This window comes from Camelus bactrianus, chromosome 2 (assembly GCF_048773025.1).
Source record: "Camelus bactrianus isolate YW-2024 breed Bactrian camel chromosome 2, ASM4877302v1, whole genome shotgun sequence".
NCBI lineage: Eukaryota > Metazoa > Chordata > Mammalia > Artiodactyla > Camelidae > Camelus > Camelus bactrianus.
This window is the reverse complement of record NC_133540.1, coordinates 130,093,570-130,117,096: the sequence shown is the minus strand read 5'-3', so window position 1 is coordinate 130,117,096 and position 23,527 is coordinate 130,093,570. Positions and strand designations below refer to the sequence as shown.

General features: G+C 43.2%; 1 protein-coding gene across 1 annotated transcript in view; it reads right to left on the bottom strand.

Moving 5' to 3' along the window:
* CLNK (cytokine dependent hematopoietic cell linker) overlaps nt 1-23,527 on the bottom strand; it is a 144,548-nt gene that overhangs the window by 15,799 nt on the left and 105,222 nt on the right. The window contains exons 12-17 of the mRNA XM_045508735.2: nt 17,359-17,386; nt 12,836-12,854; nt 11,032-11,113; nt 7,335-7,375; nt 3,892-4,025; nt 302-379 (exon numbers count right to left, since the gene is read on the bottom strand). Coding sequence (XP_045364691.2) covers nt 302-379; nt 3,892-4,025; nt 7,335-7,375; nt 11,032-11,113; nt 12,836-12,854; nt 17,359-17,386 — 382 coding nt within the window. The remainder of the gene's footprint in view (nt 1-301; nt 380-3,891; nt 4,026-7,334; nt 7,376-11,031; nt 11,114-12,835; nt 12,855-17,358; nt 17,387-23,527) is intronic.

Below are 23,527 nucleotides of genomic sequence, written 5' to 3'. Positions count from 1 at the left end.
TCTCCAAGATAGTTCCTTAGAGTTGACTTTACTATTTTCATTTGACAAATAAAGAGACCTGCACTTAAAGATGCTTAAGAACTTGAAAAAGTCCCACAGCTGATAAGTGATACAACCAAGTCGCAAACCTAAAACTCTATTTGAAAGCGCCCTTTCAATTACAACCTCCCCAGCACTGAGAAGTATAGGGTGAGGCAGGAACCAGTACTTGTCACACTGCTTGCCATGTCCCACGATCTATGGGCAGAAAACCCTAGGATGGCTACAGAAACAGTGGGATGGTCCCTGTTGAAGCCATTACCTTGTTCTCCTTCATCAATGCCTCTTCCACCGCCTGACGACTGTATTCTCCAATGTACCATTCATTGTGCTGGACATCCTGCAGGACAGGTTAAGTGATGAATATTTTAGGCTCAAAGGGAAGGAAGGATTAATGATTAATTAATTAAAATTTACTTTTGTTCCATCAGTGCCAAATCACAGCTGGACTTATAGCAGCTATGCAGTACAAAATTTCCGTCCCTGAATCTCGAGATGAACACAGAAAAAGTAGCAGCAGCTTAGGAATCATGAAACTGGCATGACAAAGTCAGTCTGCCATTGAAAGGAACCAGAAATGTCACTCCATCTCCTGAGAAAGGTGCTTTGGCTCCACACTCAGAATGGATCATAAACATATCTATTAATGCTTTCTGAATCTGTACCTGCTGAAGCTTCCTGAGGTGGGGTGTTCATTGTTTATGAAGCCTATGAGAGCCCATAGTCATCATAAAAACAGCAGGGGAGGGGATGACAGGTGCAGACTGAGAGCATCTTTACAGCAGTTGCCTAAAGTCACATGTGGTAGGACTGGGATTTGAACCCTAGTCTGTCTGCCATCTACTTTATTTACACTCATTTATTTCTTTTGTTTGTAAAATCTACCATGACAGAGAGGAAGGAAGGGAAGTCAGAGAGATGCACCATGGATCTGCAATTCCTTTACCAAGTTTCAAGGATAGTAATATTGATTCATCCCCTGGGTGGATCCAACATCTCCAAGGCCCTTCCTCATTTATTATCCCAGTCCACATCTGCAACAACCTTGTGATGCAGGCATTGCCAGGACAGTGGAGGCTCAGGAAGCCAACTTCGGTCCCGTGGTTGGCAAGAACCAGGGAGGCAGCATCAGGGCTTTGTTCTCTCAGTGTGAGTCCCTGGTCCTCCCAGCGCTGGATACACCAAGCATGTGTGAGCACCCCTGGGAAGGGATGAGCTAGCTTCACCCTACCTCTCCAGCCTCCCTTCCCGCTCCCTGCGCCCAGTCTGAGGACACGGGCATAGCACGCTGTTTGCTGTTGTCTGGACGCACAGAGTCAGGACTTGGCATGAGGAGCCCCGCTTCCTGGAATCCCCCCTGCTCCTCATTCTCTCCTCCTACCTGACTCTGCTATTCTCCTCCATTAAGTTCAGGATCAAAGTCATCTCTTATTTGAGGCGTCCTTCGGAGTGAATACCTTTACCTAGTCCCTACCCCCAGGGAAGGTCCAGAGGCAGGACTGGCTCTGCTCCATCCCAGTAAAGCCTGGAAACAGGCTCCAGAAACAAAGGATGCCCCAGAGCCCCACCTCCCTGCCAAAGAGTGAGCTCTCTCTGCTCAGAGTGGTCTGCTGCTTCTGGGGAGCCTCTTGGCCCGTCTGGGGCTTTGACAAGGCGCAGTCACGGTGCGTTTCATCTCCTCTGATTTTATTCACTTGTTCAAGCTGGAAGACACTTAAAGATTTAATAGCCCCGTGGTCCTCCAGGTGTGGTCATGGGTGCTGGCTGGCATAAATGACTCGGAATTACCTGGGGGCAGGAATCGTCCCCTCATGGTTCTCTTTCTAGCCCTTTGAATAACTCAAGAGGACTGCTTCATTTGGGTGCTAGTCTGCCCTTACCACCTCCCGGGCATTCCCCCCGCTCCTGTGGCAGAGGGGCAGCCCTCGCACTGAGATCCCCTCATGAGTGATGGCGTCCTGCTACAAGTTATTAGCCTTGTTTTGTTGGTGCTACAGCGAGACTTTTAAAAAATGTGGTGAGATACACACACCAGAAGATTTACCATTTAACCATTTTCAAACGTACAAGGCAGTGGCGTTGGGCATGCTGCTTTGCTTTGGAGCCGTCACCCCTACCTATCCAGCTGCAGGATGCTTCCATCATCCCAAACGGAAACTCCATACACAGCGAACACCGACTCCCACTACCTCCGCCTCCAGCCCCTGGTCACCACCACTCTGCTTTCTGTCTCTGTGAATTGACCTAGTCGACTCTCATGTAAGTAAAACCATATATTCGCCCTTTTGCCTCGGGCTTATTTCACTGAGCATAATGTTTTTAAGGTTCTTCTACGTGTCAGAATTGCATTTCTTTTTAGAGCTGTGTTACTACGTTTTGTGTCTCCGTTTATCCGCTGATGGACATTGGGGTCGTTTCCGCCGCTTGGCTGTTGTAAATAGTGCTGCTATGGACAAGAGTGTGCGAATGTCTGTTCGAGTCCTTCCTTTCATTTCTTTCAGGTGTATCCCTAGAAGGGGAAGGCTACAGTTAGTTTTAAGGTTGCTTTCTATCTACGGTATGTGAATGCTGGTTTTCTGTGTAGGCAGCCACACAAAATGAAAAAGGAGTTAACTAAGAATATTGATGCATATAACATTATTATTGATAGTGCATGGATATGCCACAGAACACGAAGGTGAATTCAAATAGTTGAAATCAGGGAAATCCTGAGTTAGTGTAAACCTCACCCACGCCCAGGAATCCAGGCTTTTGGAGGGGCTTGATTTTGTGTAGGCGTGTGGTTAGGACCCGGGGATTCCAGTGCTTACGAAGGAGATGACGGAGGGGAGGGGAGCCAGGTGCAGAAGGAGGGGCAATCAAAGAATTATGTGCAAAGACTTCCCAAGGTCTTACTTGAGAGTGTGCGACTTCTTTTGGAATTAAGGTCAAATTAAATAACACAAATATAAGAACAACAAGGGACCTTTAGGATAGCGCAGGGGGTACGAGAAACTGACCAGAAATATCCCACACGTCCTGCTTCTGCTTAAAACCTCCTGTAGGCTCTGCTGCAGGCCCCTGAGCACGTGAGGCCATGGAATGGAGACCCAGAGGAAGCGTGTCCTTCTGTGCCTTATAGTCAAAGACACTAATAAGTAATGTCGAAAGGTGATGGAGGAAGACACACAGAAGAGGCAAAGAAAATTTTATCCTCCCATGTAGGCAAACGTAAGTGCAACATGGTCTGAAAAGAACTGATTGTCAGGATGGAGAATATTTTAGAAAGGGACCAGGAAGTAGATGAAGGACAAGCAAGAATAGATCTATTATCTGTCTGCGTCTCTCCCCTCTTTACGCCTCCTCTGGGGCAGAGACCATAACTTCTAGCACCCTGTCCGATATACAGTAAGTGCTCCACACATGCTTGTCAGACTGTTCAAGTGTAATGAGCATATGACATGTGAATATTTTGTTGGAAAAACAGTTGCAATATGTAAATCCTCATTAATCCTGAAAGACGACTGAATAGCCAATAAATATAAACCAGTCCTAAATATCTCTATTTTTTTTTTTGGATGAATTAAAAAAAAAGCACTTTGGGAATCTGGAAATATATAAGTTAAAGAAGCCAGTGAAATGGCAATATAAAATATCATACAGCAAAATACTTAAAAAATATTAAAATCCAATAATATATGGCCAGAAAGGGGCAGGGGGAATCAAAGCCAATCAAAACGACCGCCTCTTAGGCGTTGTTCAGTAAAGCTTTCTTTAGAATCTAAATTCCAGAAAATATTGGAGGGTAAAAAAAAAAAAGGTTGCAAATCCAGAAAATCTAGAAAAATATTGCAGAGAAGTATCTGTTTTTACCTTTTCATCAGACCTCGCACGGAAAGGTTTCTTCCAGCTTGCGTTTTTATAGTGTGGGAAGTGTTCCTGAGGGCCGTGGCTGGCTGGAAATGGGCATCTCTGAGGAGGGCAGGACTGCGTGCTTTCTCTATGATCTGGGGGAAGTAAATTCACATTGAAATATGATGTGCTATTGTCTCAGATTGCCTGCCTGGAGTGAGGGGCCAGGACGCATCACTCTCTCCTGCGTCTGTGGCGGCCTCTTGGTCTTCACCACCAGCATCTCACCCTGGACAGCAGTCTCCTCTGGACTGTCCTCTAGCTTCAGCTTTTGTTCCCATCTCTCTGGGCATCCAGAGTAATCTTTAAAAAATGTAATTCTGGCTTTGCTACCCCCCTGGGGACAAAGCCTTCCACGATTTCCTTTACACTCGAAAGAAAATCCAAATATTTTAAAGTCTGTCAATAAGGCCCTGGATAATCCTTCTCTTCTTATTTTTCCATCTGCCCCCTCCACTGTCCACTCTGTTCTGGCTGCAAAGAACTCTGCTCAGTTTTTGAAACAAGCCAAGCTTGTTCCCAACTCAGGACACACCTTTTTTTAAAAAAAAAAAATGTTAAAGAATAACTTTTTGTTTTTCTGGAACATCTCTTTTTTAACCTGAAAGAATGACTGGCAGACAAACTCTGGTTATTCAGAGTTGGGCACTTGGCAGATACTTTATTAAAAATGAACAGTGTGGGCCTGTCACTGCATGGAAAATAACTGATGGTATTTGTTGCCAGTTTTAAAATTAGACTTCTCAAGTGCACACTGGAATTTGGAAATACTTATATGTGCCACTGTGACGTAACCGCATATCCACAGTTCGCCTTTTCTGATGAGATCCGAGGTGTTACTTGCAAACGTGATTTTAAAAACTATTATATAATAAGTCAACATGGGAAAGATCTGCGCAGGTCTATGAATCGCTGTTTCTCAAGGGACTAATGTATCGTGTTACAAAACTGTGCCTGAGTAAAAGATTCTTTAAAAGACGAGATAGATCAAGTGATCGTAAGTAACAGGATACAAAAAATTCACTGAAAAGGTTTTGATTTCATATGGTGCCTAAGCTCTAAGCCACTACTACTTGTCAAGTTTTGATGTGGCACTTTCTCTATATACTTCAATAAAAAGAACATATTTCCATTGTGTCATTCCCATAAATATTAATAAAAGATGAATTTCAAGAAATTAGGGCCACAAGGAAGGAGTGAGGTTAGAAGGAACACTAAACAAAGATACTCACAAATATGTTAGTAATTTTAAGCAAGGATTAACTGTGTAAAAGTTATAAAGCCTTCAAAATTGTAGAATAGACTACACTGTATAGCACAGGGAAATATACACAAAATGTTATGATAACTCACAGAGAAAAAAATGTGACAATGAGTGTGTATATGTCCATGAATAACTGAAAAATTGTGCTGAACACTGGAATTTGACACAAAATTGTAAAATGATTATAAATCAATAAAAAATGTTAAAAAAAGTTATAAAGCCTTGAGGATATAAAAACAATATCAAAATAAAATACTGGACAATAATAACATATAAAATGGACAAGCGTTGATTAACATAAAGGCAGAATTATAAGTTATTTTGTCTTAATTCAGTCTAGCAAACATAACAAAACTTATAGGTCTTGTCAGCAGTTTCACAAGAACTTTGAAAGAACAGGATACTTTTCACACACTATATTTTTGAGGCAAAATACTAATAAAACATTAGCAAATATTTATAAGCCAGTTACCATAACACTTAAGTTATATGTGTATTTATTCTGCTTTTTGTCATCCAAATACCACATTTCTCTCTAGGTTTACTAGGAAGAGCTAAGAGTTTTCCTAAAACATTGGAAGTGTGTTTTAGTGGTCGCAAGGATTGTGGCTTTTAATGGTGAACCTAAGAGTGTTATAGAGAATGACATGTATCAAAATGTTTGTTGCAGAAAAGTGTTTGACTACTTAAAGTTTAAATTACATTCATTGTAGTAAGTTAATTTTGTGCACCAATTTATGACTAAGAATAGGAATGACGCTAAAGACATCTCTGCTTTTCAAATTCTATATTATCAGTAAAAGATCACTACGTCCAAACAGCGCAGAATCTGTGTCATCAGAACAAAAGCATCCTAAGATTTTTTTTGTATTTTGGGGAAGGGGATATGAACCCTGTGAGTTAACATTATCATTTGAATTTTATGAATGGGGGATGGTGACGCTCCAAGAATCCCCTTGCTCAAGCTGACCCTACGTGGAGAGACGCAGAGCTGGGCGAGGTCAGCAGAGCCCCCCGGCCTTTCCACTGAAACCCACGTGGTCTGCTTCCTGCAGCCCTACGCCCTCTCTGGTGGTTCAGCAGAGAGAGATTAATAAAGCATTAGATCTGAACACACAATCTCCATGGCATAGGGAGTGAAGAGAGAAAGACAAAAGAACATGACAAATCTGGGCAGTTTGGGCAGAATAATACTAACAATATCAAAATCCACCATCCACAGTAGTAGATCACTACACTTACATGCTGCTTCAGGTATCTCCATGGACCTGGTAGCCTTCTGATTTTTATCTTCACAGTCAATTAGTAAGAGAGACTAGTTTTATTTTCTCCATTTCGCAGACTTTTTTTTTTTTATAGTTTTAAGCCTATGTATTTCTTTTTTTTTTTTTTAACATTTTTTATTGAGTTATAGGCATTTTAGAATGTTGTGTCAAATTCTAGTGTAGAGCACAATTTTTCAGTTATACATGAACATATCTACATTCATTGTCACTTTTTTTTCCGCTGTGAGCTACCACAAGATCTTGTATATATTTCCCTGTGCTACACAATACAATCTTGTTTATCTGTTCTACATATGCTGGTTGGTATCTGCCTATTTTGAAATCCCATCATAGACTTTTCTTAAGCTGAATCTATTTTATACTCAGTGGATTGGTAATAGCTAAACATTTGTCAAAAACAACTGTTGGAGAGGATGGGGAACCTTGGGGCCTCATAAGCTGTTGGTGAAATGAAGTGATGTGTCTACTTTGGAAAATGCATCTAGTGCAAATGAAGAGAGGAATATTCTAAGATCTGGGTGTTCACTCTTAGCAAGAGCACTTATATTACATACTTGGGAAACATGAGCATCTTATATGCGTGGGAAGACAGCTACAATCTTGTTCTTAACAAACTAATATTCATAAGAGAAAGAAACTGGAAACCACTTAAGTGATCATATTTAATTATGGATAAAATGTATGTTCTATTAACACGATGCAGTGTTATCTACCAATGAAAACAAGCCAAATATACATATATACACATCAGCTCAGCGCCTCCGAGGCTCACACAAGCTAAGCCACAGTGCAGGTACATCGTAGTGTGATGACTTACCTGCTTATTTTAGAATTCTTCCGAAAAGGGTTCTTACCTCTGTTTTGTAAGCTGTGGTTGCGCGTCATGAATGAGGAGCTGAAGGAAATGTTACAGTTGAAAGAATGTTAGTATTTCCCATTGCCAGGTAGTGCTCATGGCCCCCGTCACATTGACAGAGCACTTCATATGTTATTGGATGAGCCAGAAGAACCCTCTCTTTTGTAAAGTGACAGAAGGCTGGTTCATTCCTTTCTCAAGACAGTCAAACATCAAATATGGAACAAATTGACCCATCTAAGTTCTTCCCATATTACTTTAATGAGGCCATAGGTGTAGACCTGCCTCATAGGTACAGTCACTGTAGAAAATGCCACGTGACTGACTGGGCTCCTACGCTGTAGTAATTGTTTACCGATTGAAGGAGAGTCAGCCACAGCAAGGAAGACGAATACAGAGTATATTTTATTCCTTTTAAAATTATGAGCTAGGTGCAAAGAAACCTATGTGGATTATTATAAGGGAATCCATAAAGAAAGAGGAATTGTAAAAATATAATATAAGACAATAACACAGTATGCATTTTTATGCATAACAATAACGATGTTACCAAGACTGCTTACCAACGTCTTAAGTTAGCACTTTACTTACTGTTCAGCTTTGTGCAACACTGCTCTGATTTTCTGGTTCACTTTGTACTGTGGTCAGCGTCGTCATTATAAACTCTAGGGGCTACTACAGTTAAATCTAATTACATGGAGCGTGCTCTGTGTTATGACTGAATCAAGCCTCTGGGTTAATTCAATGCAATCTAGCCCTTTTCCAGCACCGATGAAATCAACTGAGTATATAGCTGGTTTTTGTTATCTACATGGTAGCCTGGGGTCTTATGACTTGCTTTGTAGAAAAAAATACTATTAGATCATTAAACCACCACGCTGTGTTGCCATCACTGGTCAGACTTCTACTGACATCTAAGCCTTCAATTCTGTTAAAACTAAGATCCTTTTTCTAGGAGTCAGTGTACAGTTTTTTGTTAAATGTCTGGGAAAAAATCATGGATAGCAAAATTTTGCTTCCCTAATTTTGGGGGCATTTTTAGAAAATGTCGAGAGAATAGGAAATTCCCCCGAGGATATTCTCGGTCTCAAGGACAAATAGAAATGATGATTCTTTCGCTTTGCAAACATGTACTGAGCACTTATTAAGTACATAGTCTGTTTGGGGAAATATCACATGAATAGGACATGGCCTCTGCCCTGAAGCACTTCATTTATGGAGGGAAGACATGACTGGACCATAATCACAATGTGGGATAAATATCATGATAGATCCTGTGGCAGCAGAAGAAGGTCGCTTGATTCAGAGAAAGTTGGTTTGGTTCTCAGAAAAGTCTTCCTGGAAGGAACCATACCACAATAAAAGGGTTTAAAAAATAAATTAAAAATTAAAAAGCCATCTCTTCATCCTTAAAAAAAAAAGTCCTCCTAGGAGATACCCTAGCCAAGGTGACTTCTGAAAGGTGAATAGGAGAAGGGTGAGGTGTAAGGGTGTGTTCCACGCAGAGGGAAGAGCAGGTGCAAAGTCTCAGAGGCAAGAAAGCATGGCTTATTCTGCAAAAGGTCAGAAAGTAGTTCCCTGTGGGTGGAAAGTAGGGTATGGAGACGTTCAGTATCATTAGAAGCTGACTGTAGTAGTTCAAACAAGGGTTGATGGCGGGTGGTCTATGTCAGGAACTGGAGAAATGAGTAGAAATGAATAGATTTGAGACATGTTTTGAGGTAGAATTTTGGGAGTTGGAAATGGATTGGATGGGAAGAGTGAAGATGGAAAAGAGAGTATGTACTGAGGTGAGAAAGTTTGTAGGAGGGAAGTGCTGGTTTGGGAATGAAAGTAGAGATGGAGAGTTCAACTTGAACATTATGTATATGAGATGCCTGTCCCCTCTTTAAGGAAAACTGCCCAGTGGATAATTCAATACATGGGTCCAGAGTTAAAAAGGGCAGTTAGGGCAGAAGATAGAAGTTTAGTAATTATCAGTATAGAGTTGACATTTGTCACTGTGAAGATGGATGGATTGCTTACACTCTTACTGATAGAAAAAAGGACCTTGGAAGGCTCTGAGGAATACCAACATTTAGAGGTCAGTTTGGGGAAAAGTACGAAAAGGGGACCTGGAAGAAGCAACATTTAAGAGAGGAAGAAAATTCAGGAGACTTTGTTCATTAAATTAAACAAACAAACAGTAGAAGCCAAATCACGTTGAACAACAAGTACTACACATGTGTGTCCAACTGAAAGCTCATTATCCTCTCACTACAGTGTGATGATTTTTTTTCCCCTTTCAGCAAACTTCATTAAGAAAGAGTGTTTCTTGTATGGGCAAGGGTTTTTTGTGTCAGATTGGGCCTTACACAGAAAACAGCCTGATTAGAGTTACAAAGCCACAGCCCTAATACTCAGACCAAAGAGTGAGAACAGTGTCACTGGAGGAGTGAAACAGGACAAGAAAGTGAGGGTAGGAAAGGGCACAGGGGCTGGAGGCCCTACCCCGATGCGCGGGGCCTGCCGATGGCAATGAGAGTGACGGTTAGCGGGCACTTGGAACAGGCCTAGCTCTGCACTCAACTTCACACACAAGATAAGCGGTGCTGCCCAAGGTCACATGGTTTGCTAGTGAGGAACCCAATCTGACTCCTGGGGGTCCCTCCTAACCGCAATTCTATTCCACCACTAACAGAGTATATGCCCAGTAATACTTACTAAACAAATAAAAGAGCATCTAAACTGTAGGGCAGGCGCCAAGGAAAGTCAAGATTCATGGGCTGCATTTTTAGAATCAAGTCAGGATGAATGCTATGGACTATTGAAAAGTGGAGTTGGACTGATTTCAATGGGCAGGGACTCAGCCTCTCTGGGCCTCCTTGATTCCCTCTGGGGGATGGGTTGGAACTATCTCCTGGATTCAGGGTGTCTTTAAGCTGAGGTCTGATGGATAAAGAGGAGTTTTCCAATTAGGGAGAGGGTAGAGAGAGGGAAATGGGGGAGGGGAAGTGTTATAGGCAGAGGAATAACACTTGCAAATGTCCTGTGGTGGTGGTGGGGGAGGGGGGCAATGGAGACTGGGAAGTGGGAGAGTGGCATGAACTGAGGCTGGAGACACTGGCCAGGCTGGGGTCATGAGGGTTTTATGGCACTGATTTTGGAGGCTCTGCATGTTGTTTTAAGGAAGCCACCCCTAATTCACATGACCTTGGCCAATGAATCACCAGCCTGAGCCTTATTAGCTTCCTTGACTCTTCTGTTGGGATGACACTTGTCACAATAACCTGATCAGGCAAGTATTTCATCAGATAATGGCGTTTTCAACCCCTGGCCATTCATAAAATGCTATTCAAAAGTCACTGTCGGCTTCCATGTGATCATAAGCTGAGACTCGTTAGAAACGCCAACTTTTCTTCCCAGGTTGATTTGCCTCCATTCCAGTTGATCCTATCTAGTTAATATTCAAGTCTTTAAATCTCCCAAATGTCCCTAACATGCAATCAATCACTTATAAAGTGTAGCAATAGCAATGCTATTATCGTCAACAACAACCGTGATTCACAGGTCTCCCTGGGGCCTCGTCACTGGGCTTCGTTACCAAAGGCAAAAGATGCTCTTTTTCTCAGGAAGCCTTGGTGAGTCATTATTCCAGACAACACGTGGCCTGCCCCCCCAAGCTGGGACCCAACAAGGGATTCCTGGCTCCTTACCTGGCAACGGCAAGAGGAATCTCTGGAGTACTTTGATTTTGTGACAGATGAGATGATTCAGGCTTCATCTGGTGGTGAGGAACTGTGTAAAGGCATCACATAATTTGATCAGGTTGCAAAAGAGAAACAATTGGGGGCCATTAGAGGTCTCTTGGAACTGCTATAATCTCCTCCAAGAAATCTCTGATTATTAAGAGTGGTCTGTTGGTCAGTAGAAACTGTAACCCACATGTTCTACAAGGACCCTGGCTCCAGGGAATGGCCCCTCCCTGAGACTATAAAAATTGTTTTGAATGCTGAATATTCAACAAGGTTATCAAAAATACTAAATCTAGAACTCATCATCGAGCTTCCCAAAATACAGAATGTTACCTTGGAAGGCACTTGGTTTTGGAAGGGCTGAAAGTAGAAGTAGACTGAAGCTGGATTCTGCATTCAAATGAAAACTTATATAGAAGCATAAACAAAAGTTGAACTTAAGAACTATTCTGAGCAATGCAGGGTATGGGGACTCCTGACACTGGCCCATGCACACCGGAACCCTCCGATCTCTCCTGTGAGAGGGCGGGAGAGTGCCCAGGGTTCTGATGTAGAGCAGAGGTTCTCACCTGGTTCCCACCAGGCATGCATTTTCTCAGTTCTTCCCTCCTGACCTCCAAGTTTTGAAAAGTTTTGCCAACCATACGAACCGGACTTACTTAGTAATTACATATGTCATTGGTGTTACCACTTTGTATTTCCTTTTCATCATGGACAGATCTTAACCAGCCATCCAGAATTACCAAGGGCACATAATAATACTATGATATGAAATCCCATAAAACACTCTCCCAGTTACAGTTGTAAGTAATAAAGTTAAGGAAGCTTCAACACGAACTCATCTTAATTTTGGTTGTTACTCTGTGCTCTGTCCAAGGCTGATCACAAACCAGACAGCTGTGATGGAAGGACTGTGATTACCTGAAATGGGATTGGAGTCAGTGACTAGACCACTAATTTCACATCCTTCAGGTCATTTCAAGTCATCAACAACCACCCCTCTGAGCTGAACAATGTCACATCGTGGCATTGATAGTCACTGAAGCCTGAGGCAACAACTTCTGAACATTCAGTTAGGAAGTTGAGATTTATTGTGGAAAAGGGCACAGTTTCCTTTGGGTTTTAAAATTGTTGAGAGTTGCCACCAGACCCTTACTCCACCAGAAACCCTTGGGAAGCCACAAGCCCAGGTTAGGCCCCCAATGAAGTCTAACTTTCTCAATAAAAAGAAGAGCAGACTTGAGACTCACAGAGGGAGAGCAGGTGAGCATGAAGATATGACCAGATTAGCATCCTGCCAGCTAGCAAGTGAGTGTTGGATCGCATGTTTCCACAACAATGGCACCAGCAGTGTGCACACACGTGTGCATGCGTGCATGCGTGAGGGCTTACGTGTGTGTGCATGGGTGACATCAAAGATGGAGAGACCAAGAGCTTCTCTGGAGCAGGGGGCCAGCAATGTCCTTCCAAAGTGGCAAGGGGTGACAGACAGTGTGTCTCCTTGTGGCTGAAGAAAGATCTCTAGCCTACCCCCAATTTAAATCACCCTGTTTAGACCACAGGACTCTTGAACAGACTCTGAGTTCCTGAATCCATCTGGATCACGTCATCATGTGTGCATGCACACACACACATACACAAACACACACGCCTATACATCCCAGGCCCTGAAACAAGTAATCCTTTAAAAAATGACTAATGCTGTAAACGCGGGAATAGAATTTAACTTCATATTAGGAGAAGAAAGCAAATGTAAACAGTTCACCTTTTTCTGTTCCGAGGACCTGTATTGAATCAAAAACAGATAATGCTGAGTGACTTTTAGTGACAGAGAATTTGACTTAATAGTGTGTGTGTTTTTGGAGCAATTGGTTAGTAGAGTTTGGGCAATATTTTTATTAGTACAGATTTAAAAAAATCTACAAATAATTCTCCAAAAGACTAAGCAAAAATCAAAATTTTATGCTCTTTATGTGATATAACAGGCAAATACACAGTCTGCAGATGGGACTATAAATTGCTTTGACTCTTTGGGAAACCAGTTTGACCATAGCTAACCAGGGCCTTAGAAACACTCTTAATCTTACCCCAATGATTCAGTTGATGAGATTCTTTTTCTAAGACAACAGCCTGAAATCTAGGTCACGTTCCACATGCAAAGATGTTCAGTACATCATCACTTATAATGTCAAAACGCTGGGGACAATCTTCACAACCTAAGCGCATTGCTAAGTCATTTTGGAGCTGGACTTACTTACTGTAATACTATAAATGCATTGCAGGTACTTATGTAGAGTGTGGGATAAGATGATACTATGTCTCAAAGTCACATAAGAAATTCAGGGTAAAAACTGGGCTCATGACACATTTACAAGCAAAAGTATGTGCGTGTGTGTGTGTGTGTGTATGTGTGTATGTTGAAAAAAGATGTTGAACATATGATAAAATATTAATAAAGGTTGTGTTTAAGTGATGAGAGCTACAGTTAATTTTCTTTATACCTGTTCTAGAATTTTTATTTTAAAAAATTAACATGAAAACGTTCACATTATTCTTTTTAAGTGGAGCCATTTTATCTTCCCAAACATTTCCATTCTCTTTCTTTCCTTAACTGGTAGAATTCCTGATCATTTTTCATCATGAAAGTCTATGTGCACATGAGCCTTGCATCCTTGAGCCCTGTTATGCTCTTGAAGAATCGAAACGCCTTGCAAGAAGGACAGTATTTGCTGAAGTATTTTCTTAACTGCAAATAATTTTCCAAAGTCCGTTTCATGCATTGCGTCTGCTCAGGAGGTCCATGGGTATCATTTGGACAAGGGCTTCTTAACTTGCAGGATGGAAGAGGTCCTTGGATGGCCTAGTGGGGTCTATGACATTTCTGAAATTAAAAGCCAAATATTTTTTTTCCCTTTATAAATACGTACATTTTTTTGGGGGGGTGAGGAAGGTTCATTATACCTTTCATCTAATTTTCAAAGTTGTCTGAGGTCCATGAAAAGTTACAGCCAGTGGTTTGCAGAGGAGGGCCACAGAGGTGGGGCCGCTCACCCAGGTTCCCACAGTTATCTTGTGGCTGAGCTGGTCCTGGAGCCCAGGTCTCCAGACTCACTCTGGCTTCGCAGACAAAAAACCTTTATTAACAAATAGCTCAGAGAGGCATCGTCCGTCTCGTCTGAGGCTAGCCAACAGACAAGCCCTTTTGTTTCAAAGGATTTGGCATCCCCCAGGATTCTGGAAAGAGGACGTACATTTCATCGTGGACAGCAAATCAAGGCAAGTCCATAGGCTAAGTGAAAAGGGTAATGAATGAATCCCTTCTCATAAGTGGTTTGAAAGTCCCCCCCACTGAGTTTTCCTCAGGACTTTGAACCTAGCAGTTCAAAGTGCCCCATCAGTTGTGGCTGTGGTTCTCAGGCTTGTCAAAGGAGGGGGAACGCCTTGCTGTAAATACAGCTGAGAAGCCATCTGTCTGGGGGAGCGGTTGTTTGATTTAATTGAGACCCAGCCAAGTTTTGCTTGAGGGCTCTGAATTTAAAATCAAATGCAATTAGAAAAGTGGAGTGAAATCTCCCTCATTTCTTTAACTTTTTTTGTTAGAAAATGAACATATTCAAGTTAAATACTAAGGCCGTCTTTATTACTTCCCACCGTCCCTCCCTCCATCCTTTCCTTCCTTCCTGCCTTCGTTCTTCTTTTTTTCCACTGTTTGTCCTCAGGGGTGTCTCTGTGTTTTGCAGGGCAGAGTCAGCAGGATGGGGAATAGACTGGGACTTCGGGCTTTCAGTGGTGGCCCTGTCTTCAGCTGCTGTGAGAGCTCTGGGTAGTCTTACCACTTTTCTGAGGCTTCTTTTTCTCTTCGGGTTTTTTGTTTGTTTGTTTGAGAATTAAAGGGGGCAATAAGTTTCTACTTTCTTTGAAAACTATAAAGTGCTATGTGAATTCGAGTTGGGGCATCGTTTTTGTTGGAATGGGTTCTGGTCCCCAAGATGCAATGTGAGCGAGCCCTTAACATTTACACAAGCATGGCATGTGTCCCATGAGATGGGCTTTTGGACTGGGGAGTGACCTTGACTCTCGGCCAAACAAACAATGAGGAAGTGTCTTGGCAAACGATAAGGAGGAAGAATTTGTTTTTCCACTAGGCCTTGCTGTACTTTAGAGGATATCAACTTCTAGCAGAATGCCAACCAAAGTCGCCAGAAAAACAAACAGTCCTGCATGGTGCCTGCTGTCTAAGGCTGGCTGCCCCCATTTCCTTCTTGCTTGTTTGTGACTGGGGGGCCTATTGTCCTTTGAGACGGACCAATGACTTATGGATGTAGGTCATCTTGAGTGGCAGCCTGCTTAGGCTACATAAACCTGACCTGCAGGAAGAAAGGGGTGGAACCCCTTTAGGTGTGTGGATTCCCCTAGCAGCAGAGGACGCCCCCTCCACTGGCTTTCTCCTTCCTGGTGGCACTGGGAAGTCCAACAATGCCCAGAAGAGAATGAGCCGGGTGAAGTCTTGAATGGAGCCTCCCATTCAGCAGTCACGTGTTTTCCTCCTTGACATGACGGTCTTACAGATTGGAGGTAATAAATCTCTTGTTTGGAGGACAAGCTAGGAATGTGTCTTTTAATTTTAACATTCTCGTAACTCCAAAAAGAAGGAAAGAAGGAAAGAAAGAAAAAAAGAAAGAAAGAGAAGGATGGAGGTAAGGAGGGAGGAAGGAAAGACGAGAGGAAGAAAGAAAAAAGAAAGAAGAAAGGGAGGAAGAAAGAAAGGGAAGGAGGGAGGGAGGAAGGAAGAAAGAAAGAAAGATACTGTATGACCCAGGAATCTGGCTCCTGGGCTTGTATCCAGAAGGAACCCTACTTCAGGATGACACCTGCACCCCAATGTTCATAGCAGCATTATTTACAATAGCCAAGACATGGAAACAGCCTAAATGTCCATCAACAGATGACTGGATAAAGAAGAAGTGGTATATTTATACAATGGAATACTACTAAGCCATAAAAACCGACAACATAACGCCATTTGCAGCAACATGGATGCTCCTGGAGAATGTCATTTTAAGTAAAGTAAGCCAGAAAGAGAAAGAAAAATACCATATGAGATTGCTCATACGTGGAATCTAAAAAAAGAACAAACAAAGCATAAATACAAAACAGAAATAGACTCACAGACATAGAATATAAACTTGTGGTTGCCAAGGGGGCAGGGGGTGGGAAGAGATAGACTGGGATTTCAAAACTGTAGAATAGATAAACAAGATTATACTGTATAGCACAGGGAAATATATACAAGATCTTATGGTAGGTCACAGAGAAAAAAATGTGACAATAAATATATATATATGTTCATGTATAACTGAAAAATTGTGCTCTACACTGGAATCTGATATAACATTGTAAAATGATTATAAATCAATTAAAAAATGTTTAAAAAAAAGAAAGAAAGAGAGAGAGAAAAAGAAAGAGAGAGAGAAAGAGAGAAAGAGAAAGAAAGAGGAGCAAAGAAAGAGAATAAAGAAGGAAGGAAAAGAGATCCACCCCCACGGTCTAGATGTACAAGCAGAGGTCAAATACAAGACAAAAACCAAACCCCTCAGGAGGCCAGTGGGAGTGAGGTGAGGACCCACCATCTGCTCTAGGAACTTCTTTGGGGGCTTAAGGAAGTAAACACCCAAAGGGACTCTGAGGTGGCTCCTGTCTTACACGACTTTCGTGCCACTTACTGAGCCTCTGCTGTCACCTGGTTGTGTACGTGCTGGCTTTGAGTGACTCTGCCTTTGTCACAACAACTTTGCAAAGCTGAGTGCACCCATCTCTATTTTTTTAGAGAGGAAATCAGAACAGAACTGGGGTGGGGTCGGGGTGGGAGGGTTCGCCTGAGTTCACAAAGTAGTTGGTGGCAGAGAGGGATTCTAACCCAGGTCTCTGTGACTCTGTATCTCATATTTCTTCCACCTTGCAGACCCGTCTTCCTTGTGAAAAACAAGTGGCACGCTATAGGACGATTTCCCACATTTGTTTCCGTGATGCTGGAGACTGTGAACCATCAGTCTTCCATGGGTCATGGCCATCTCTCCTCATCACTTTACCGATAAGCACTGACTATGGTGGCAAAATACGAATTTGGTTTAAAGTCTCAAGCTTACCTTGTTTTGCTTTAGTTTTATCCCCTTTAAAATAGGGGTATTAATACATATCGAGCACAATTATTACGATAATTAAGGATCTTGCCTATCGCAACGTACAAAAATTCCCTTCTTTGTTTCTTAGGACAGAATTGTTACTTACCTCACTCAAGTCCTTTAAGCTTATCTGTCTGCAAGGAAAAGAAAAATGGTGTTACATAAAATACAGGTCATAGTGATCAAGACAAAATCATTCTGAGTCCTTAAAAACCCTTGATTACATTTCACTGTCAAATGAATAGCCCATAGACCAGTGTGATATTTACCACTGTTTTATAAAATTAAAGCCAGGTCATTTTTCTCATAATTTTCCAAGCAAAAGAAGAAGTTATGAGCCAATATAAAAGGTGGTGAAAGAAAAGACATGAATAAACTTGCTTTTCATTTTTGGGGAATTTAAATAACATTTCTCCTGACGTTTGGTTTTCCACCTCAGGTTTCATTAGCACAGTCAGACCTGCTATATTTCCTTGATTTTAAAGCTCTTAATTTTTTTTTTTTGCTTTGTGGAAATATAAAGTATTTTAAAATATGAAGTTCTGGTACAGCGGGACCCCAGGGAGGCATGTGTGAGAGGAAAGATGCTGGTAATGAAAGGAGATCTAAGACGGAAAAAACACGGCACTGAAGGGCAGGGAAGGAATTCAACCTGGAACTGATACAGTGGCCATTGGATGGGTCTCAGAAGAAATGCCAAGCTTCCTTTCATACTGACAGCTGAGTCAATTAGCCTCCCTAAACCTCATTGGTCTCATCTACAAAGTGGCCACAGAGATATTCATCTTAGAGGGTTGTTGTGAGGATTGCTAGAGGTAAAAAGGATAATGTTGGGTGCCCAACGGGCGCTATTGGCAGATGTGGGCAAAGCCAGATGAGGAGGCTATGAGGGAGTGGGGGCAACATGTACATCTCTCTACCTAGGTCTGTCGGGGAAAAGACCGGCGTTCTTATGGCTGCAACACCAATCCCAGTTGAAGGCTGCTGATCTAGAGTTAGGAAGGTTTGTCTGTATTGGGTAAGATGATCCCAGAGGCATACAGTGCTCAGACGCTCTATTCCTGGCCACAGATCTCCAAGCAAGAAGCAAGTGTACCAGGGTCCCACATTTTTAAACTGGTTTCTTCAGCCCATCTGAGATGGTACATCTGCACCCTGCCTTCCCCTTTTAATGGGACAAGTGAAGGATGAAGAGGTATGGTTAGAAGTAATAAAGTAGAGCAGATACCCATAGTATTCACTCTTTGGGGGTTAAATTGAGGCTAATTTCAGTGTTTTCAATATTTAAGAAACTCTGGCATCTTAGGAATACAGATTGGCCATGTGGCTTTAATTTAAAATGTGTAGTTGATTAAATTTTATTTATTTATTTTTTGAATGTGTAATTGATTTTAGACTTGTGATTAAGTTGTAAGAATCAAGCTATGTTCAACTCCATTTGTAAACAGTTTGAACTGTCTAAGAGAACTTGAATTTTTCTATATATATACATTTACTTTATTAGCTTTATAAAAATTAGATGTTGAAGTTTTTCTTGTTAGGGTTAAACCTACCTGTCAGCATTAGAAGGGCTTACAAGTCAATTACATTAAGTGAATAAAGGTGTTTCAAATATTTAAGGAGCTTTAACTGAGTTCCTAAATATCTCATGGTCTTAGCCTGTCTAATGTGACAGAGTGATTGTCTTCCTGTTTAGATAAAAGTCACTCCATTTATGTATTGAACAATACGCTTTATAGATGGAAATTTGAGGCTTCGGGAAAGTTAGGCTTTGGAATTGGTAACTTTAAAAACTTGGATTTTTAAGTGAGAACCCAAGTAAATTGTCAGAAGTCCTGTCTGAACACAACCACCGTCCTTGGACACTGAGATGCCCCTGGTGACGAGACCCCCACAAGACCTCACGTGGAAGATGAAGGCCTCAGGCCTCAGGGGGTGTCTTCAATGAGATTTGTGAAGACAGAGAGACCTGCACAAAGTGACCAAATTGCAGAGCAGGGTGGGAAGTCCTCCCGGGAGCACCACGTGGCCTCCCGGAGAACCTCTTCCCACTCAGAAATTTTCCCGTGACCTGCAGCTGGAGATGCCAACACATAAAGCATGGTCATTGACTCCGTAGAATAAGTTTTCCTGCACCCTTCCTGCGCATGACAGGTGCTCAGTGTGTGTCTGAGGTTAACACTTTTTACTATGAAAACAGCCCTTTCTGAGCCTCCCTTAGTTTTTGGTTAAGCTTTACATAAATTGGATTTAAATCTTCTTTTTGTCTTGTATGAGCTCCATCACACTCAACAAGTGAAATTTCCTCTCTGAAGCTCCATTTTCCCACCTGTAAAATGGGTAAATGCAGACAGGTACGAGGAGGGATGATTAAGGTTCCCATGAAATAATACATGCAAAAGCTCCCTGGAATAAAGTGCCACCTCACGTCAGCAGAACACTTCTAACAGTCATGCTCTCTCTTAACTTAAACTTTTTATTCTGGGATAATTGCAGGTCTCTTGCAGTGGTAGGAAATAATACAGAGAGATTTCATGTGCCCTTCACCCAGCATCCCCCAAAGGCGACGTCTTGCAAACCTACGCTGATAATAAAGTTCACACTTTAAAATCAATAGTTTCTGTTCAAAAATGTGAATCTGCGCATCTTCTTGGTAATTCCTACTTTCTCTCTTTTTATGGTTTCTCGAGACGTATAAAGACTTTTTTTCCACTTCCCAAGTCATCAGAATACACAGAGTTGCCACCAAGATGGCTTGAACTGATGCCGTGGCTGCACTGCTGTTTGAAAAGGGAAAACCACAGTTCGGTGTTTTGTTTGAAAAACATCGCATCCTTTACTTAAAGTATATTTTGTCTGAACTCCGCACCTTGGGCCACTGAGTTGGCTGAAACTTAAAGGAAATTTTGTGGCTCAGTGACCGCTCTGCACTTCTGTGTCCTCATCAGAAAACTGGGGACTACAGCATTGCTTTCTGCACAGGGCTGTTGTGAGACTTAATGAGTTCACGCACCCAAAAGTCTCCGAAGTGGGCTGAGCAGAGCTAGGACTCAGCAGGCGTCTGTAACTCTCATGGTGTCTCAGGGGCATATTTATTTGGTGCGCGTACCATGATATTAAAATTGTAATGGATGCGTAGTTGGAAATTATTATTATTACTTTGTCTCTTGATGTCAAGGAGAGTTTCCACGTGGCGCTTAGTATATCCTAAACATCGCTCCAACATTGACTTCTCTTTCCCTTTCACGGAGAAAACATTCCCCAGGTTGAAAGCTTTGGTCTGAAACTTAGATGCAGTTACTTACAGTAATGACGTTTCCCTCTTATATGCATTTATTCAAGTTAAAAAAAAAAAAAAACAAGTTAAGCAAAACAGACTAAGTCCATGGCTGCTGTAAAAATCATAGTAATGATCATTAGTGGTTGAGAAGGTCCAACCAACATTCCCCAAACCTCAGTGTTCTGAGTTTTCAGCTGTCAATTAATGATCTGCATGACATTTCCCTTAACTGAAGTGCTTCAATTCGGCAATTGTTTTGGGAAGCCAAGACTTAGCTTTCAAATGGAGAAGGGCAGAGCTGTCAGAGACCGATGGGGGCTGAAACACAACGGTGGGGACCACCACCGCCACCCAGGCTGAGCACAGCGGTGGTGAGGGCGGCAGCGGTCAGGTGGATTGCCAGACGTAAATCACAGCCTCCCTGGGGAGGGCGATTCATCCCCGGGGGTGCCCAGGGAGCAGCTGTCAGGAAGGCAGCGGGCACTATTTCCCCCGCCAAGAAAGCTCGGCTCTTGGTGTTCCTTCTGTTTTCAGAGAAAGTGAACCTTGCGACAGCCTCACATGGTTGGTCACCTGCGGTCATTAGTCACGGCCATCTGACTACCCAGATGGGGCCAACTGAAAATGGATTCGGAAGCTCTCTTCCTCCAGCAAAGCTCTCTCCTTCCTGGTGGCGTCCCCGGTGACTGGTCTCTGCCCGTTTTTGCTCCCTCAGCCATCACACACCGACCCTGTAACTCGGACCAGGTCACCTAGCTTCTCTGAGTCCTCGTGACCTCTTGTGCCCAGTGGGTAGGGAAGTGATTCTTACCAAGCACCTACTATGTGCACCCACTGGCCTGGGCACTTGGCCCTTCCAAGCCTTAGAAATCCTACGTTACGGGGCTGCTGGGCGGACTCAGTGGGAAGGAAGGTGACTGACCTCTGGAGGTGCGTGTGGTGAACAGAACCAGGGGGGCTCTCATGACATCTAAGGGTGAGCACACAGCTGTCAAGTCTAACTACCCCAGAGACACAGGACGCACACGTCGAATGATTCCAGCGCCACTGACACTGCTGACAGTAGGCTGGTGTCATGGAGACAGCAGCCGAGGGGGCATCTGGAGACCAGGGGAGCCTTATTCTTGACATCAGGAGCTTGGACACAGATGGGTAAGGCCCAAGCACCTTTGAAACTCGAGTGGCAGAAACATCCCTAGAACCTGGCTCCCTCTGGGCGCTTTTATCCTGGAGGTACATCAAACTCATCCAGGAGCTTTGAAAAACAGTGTTGCCTGGGTCTCACCTCCAAGGGAAATCAAACACATGCTGGGGAATAGTACTTACAAAAAATTTACCTAATTATTTTAATGTAAAGCCCAGATGAGAAACATTGCACTAGAATATAGAGCTTCTATTTCAAGAAAAAATAGGGACATGGGTGCCTGATTCTGTGGAGCACAGACGGGAGATGACGCGTCAGTGTTTGTCTTTCTTCCTCCCAGCGACAGCTATCACCCCCGCGCTTTAGAAACACCGCGGAGCTCCTCGCCGCACTTCCGTCTCAGCGGACGTCACTTGCTTTCTACCAACAAGGAAAGCAGGACCAACAGCCAGAAGTGACGCAGCTGGGATCCAAACCCCGTTCTGCTGGGTCCCAGTGTCCTCTTCTTTCCCGGGGAAAGAAACAGAAGGAAAATGCGAACCCTCTCTTCTCTGCCCTAAACACCACTTTTGGACGGTTATTCATCCGATTTCCTGTCTCCTTCTCTGAGTTCTGACCAGCTCTTGACATATCGGACTATTTGACCAGGAGTTTTAGGGACGGTGCGGTGTCCCATTTCCCGTTCTGATGACATTCCACTGCGTTTGTTGCTTCTCAGTCTCGCTTTGAAAAGAGAGATCAGAACAGAGCAAGTCCAGTGACTCCTAGTCTGGGGAGGACCCTTGAGAAACTGCAGGTGGAAATGAATATTTATCAAACATCCACTGTGGGTCCGTCACTGTGCTGAGAAAGCAGCATGCAGAAGTGAGCCAGTCCCTCCTTTTGGGGTGGAAGGGACAGACTTGGGTCCAAACATAGCAAAGGCACCAAGAGAAAATGGCTCAAGGTAGTAAATGCAACTGATGCTGGTTAGAAGTATGTGCTGGGCAGGCACCGATAGGCACGTGACAGACATCATCTTACTTAGTTCTCACATTAGCCCATGGGGGACGTGGTAAGCGTTATTATCATCCTCGCTTTACCTCCGAGGAAAACCTCGGGCTTCGAGAAGTGAGTCACTTGCCCTAAGGCAGAGTCTCCCGACCTCTGCACCACTGACCTCTTGGTCTGTAGCTCCTCGCTGTGCGGCCGTCCTGGGCACCGTGGGATGTTCAGCAGCATTCCTGCCTCTGCCCACTAGACGCCAGTAGCATCCCCACCACCGATGTGGTCACCACAGAAATGTCCCCAGACACTGCTGCCTTCCTTGGAGGCAAGGTCGCCGCCAGTTGAGACCACTGCCCACCTCTGCCAGTTAGGAGAAGGAGCCCCTGCCTTTCAGGCCGGGCAGTTTGGACTAAGACTTGAGAACTCTCGGCCCTTCTCTGAAGCCACGGCCAGTCGAGAAGAGGACAGAGGAGGGAGGGAGGGCAGGAGGGGATTCTGCAGGGAAGACGCATGTTTGTGTCGGGCTATAAAGGATGAAAAGGGAAGAGGCATTTTAGACTTTTTACATACTCTATCAGAACCTGGGGTGAATGGATTTTCCATCGAAGCTCAAAATTTTGAATTTTGTGTCCATGAGAAATGGTTACTAACTCAGCAATGCCTTGGGCCCCACCGGCCGACCCCACGCAGCTGACCAGCTATGATGAGACGGCACCACTCCTTCTGTGCAGAAACGAGGGAAATGCCAATCTCTGTTCTGAGGTATAAATAAGGTAATTTTCGAACTTTAAACTCTCTAGGGAAAAGAAGATACATACCCATTTGTATTTGTCACATTTTGTGATCGAAGTTGGCTGCCCACTG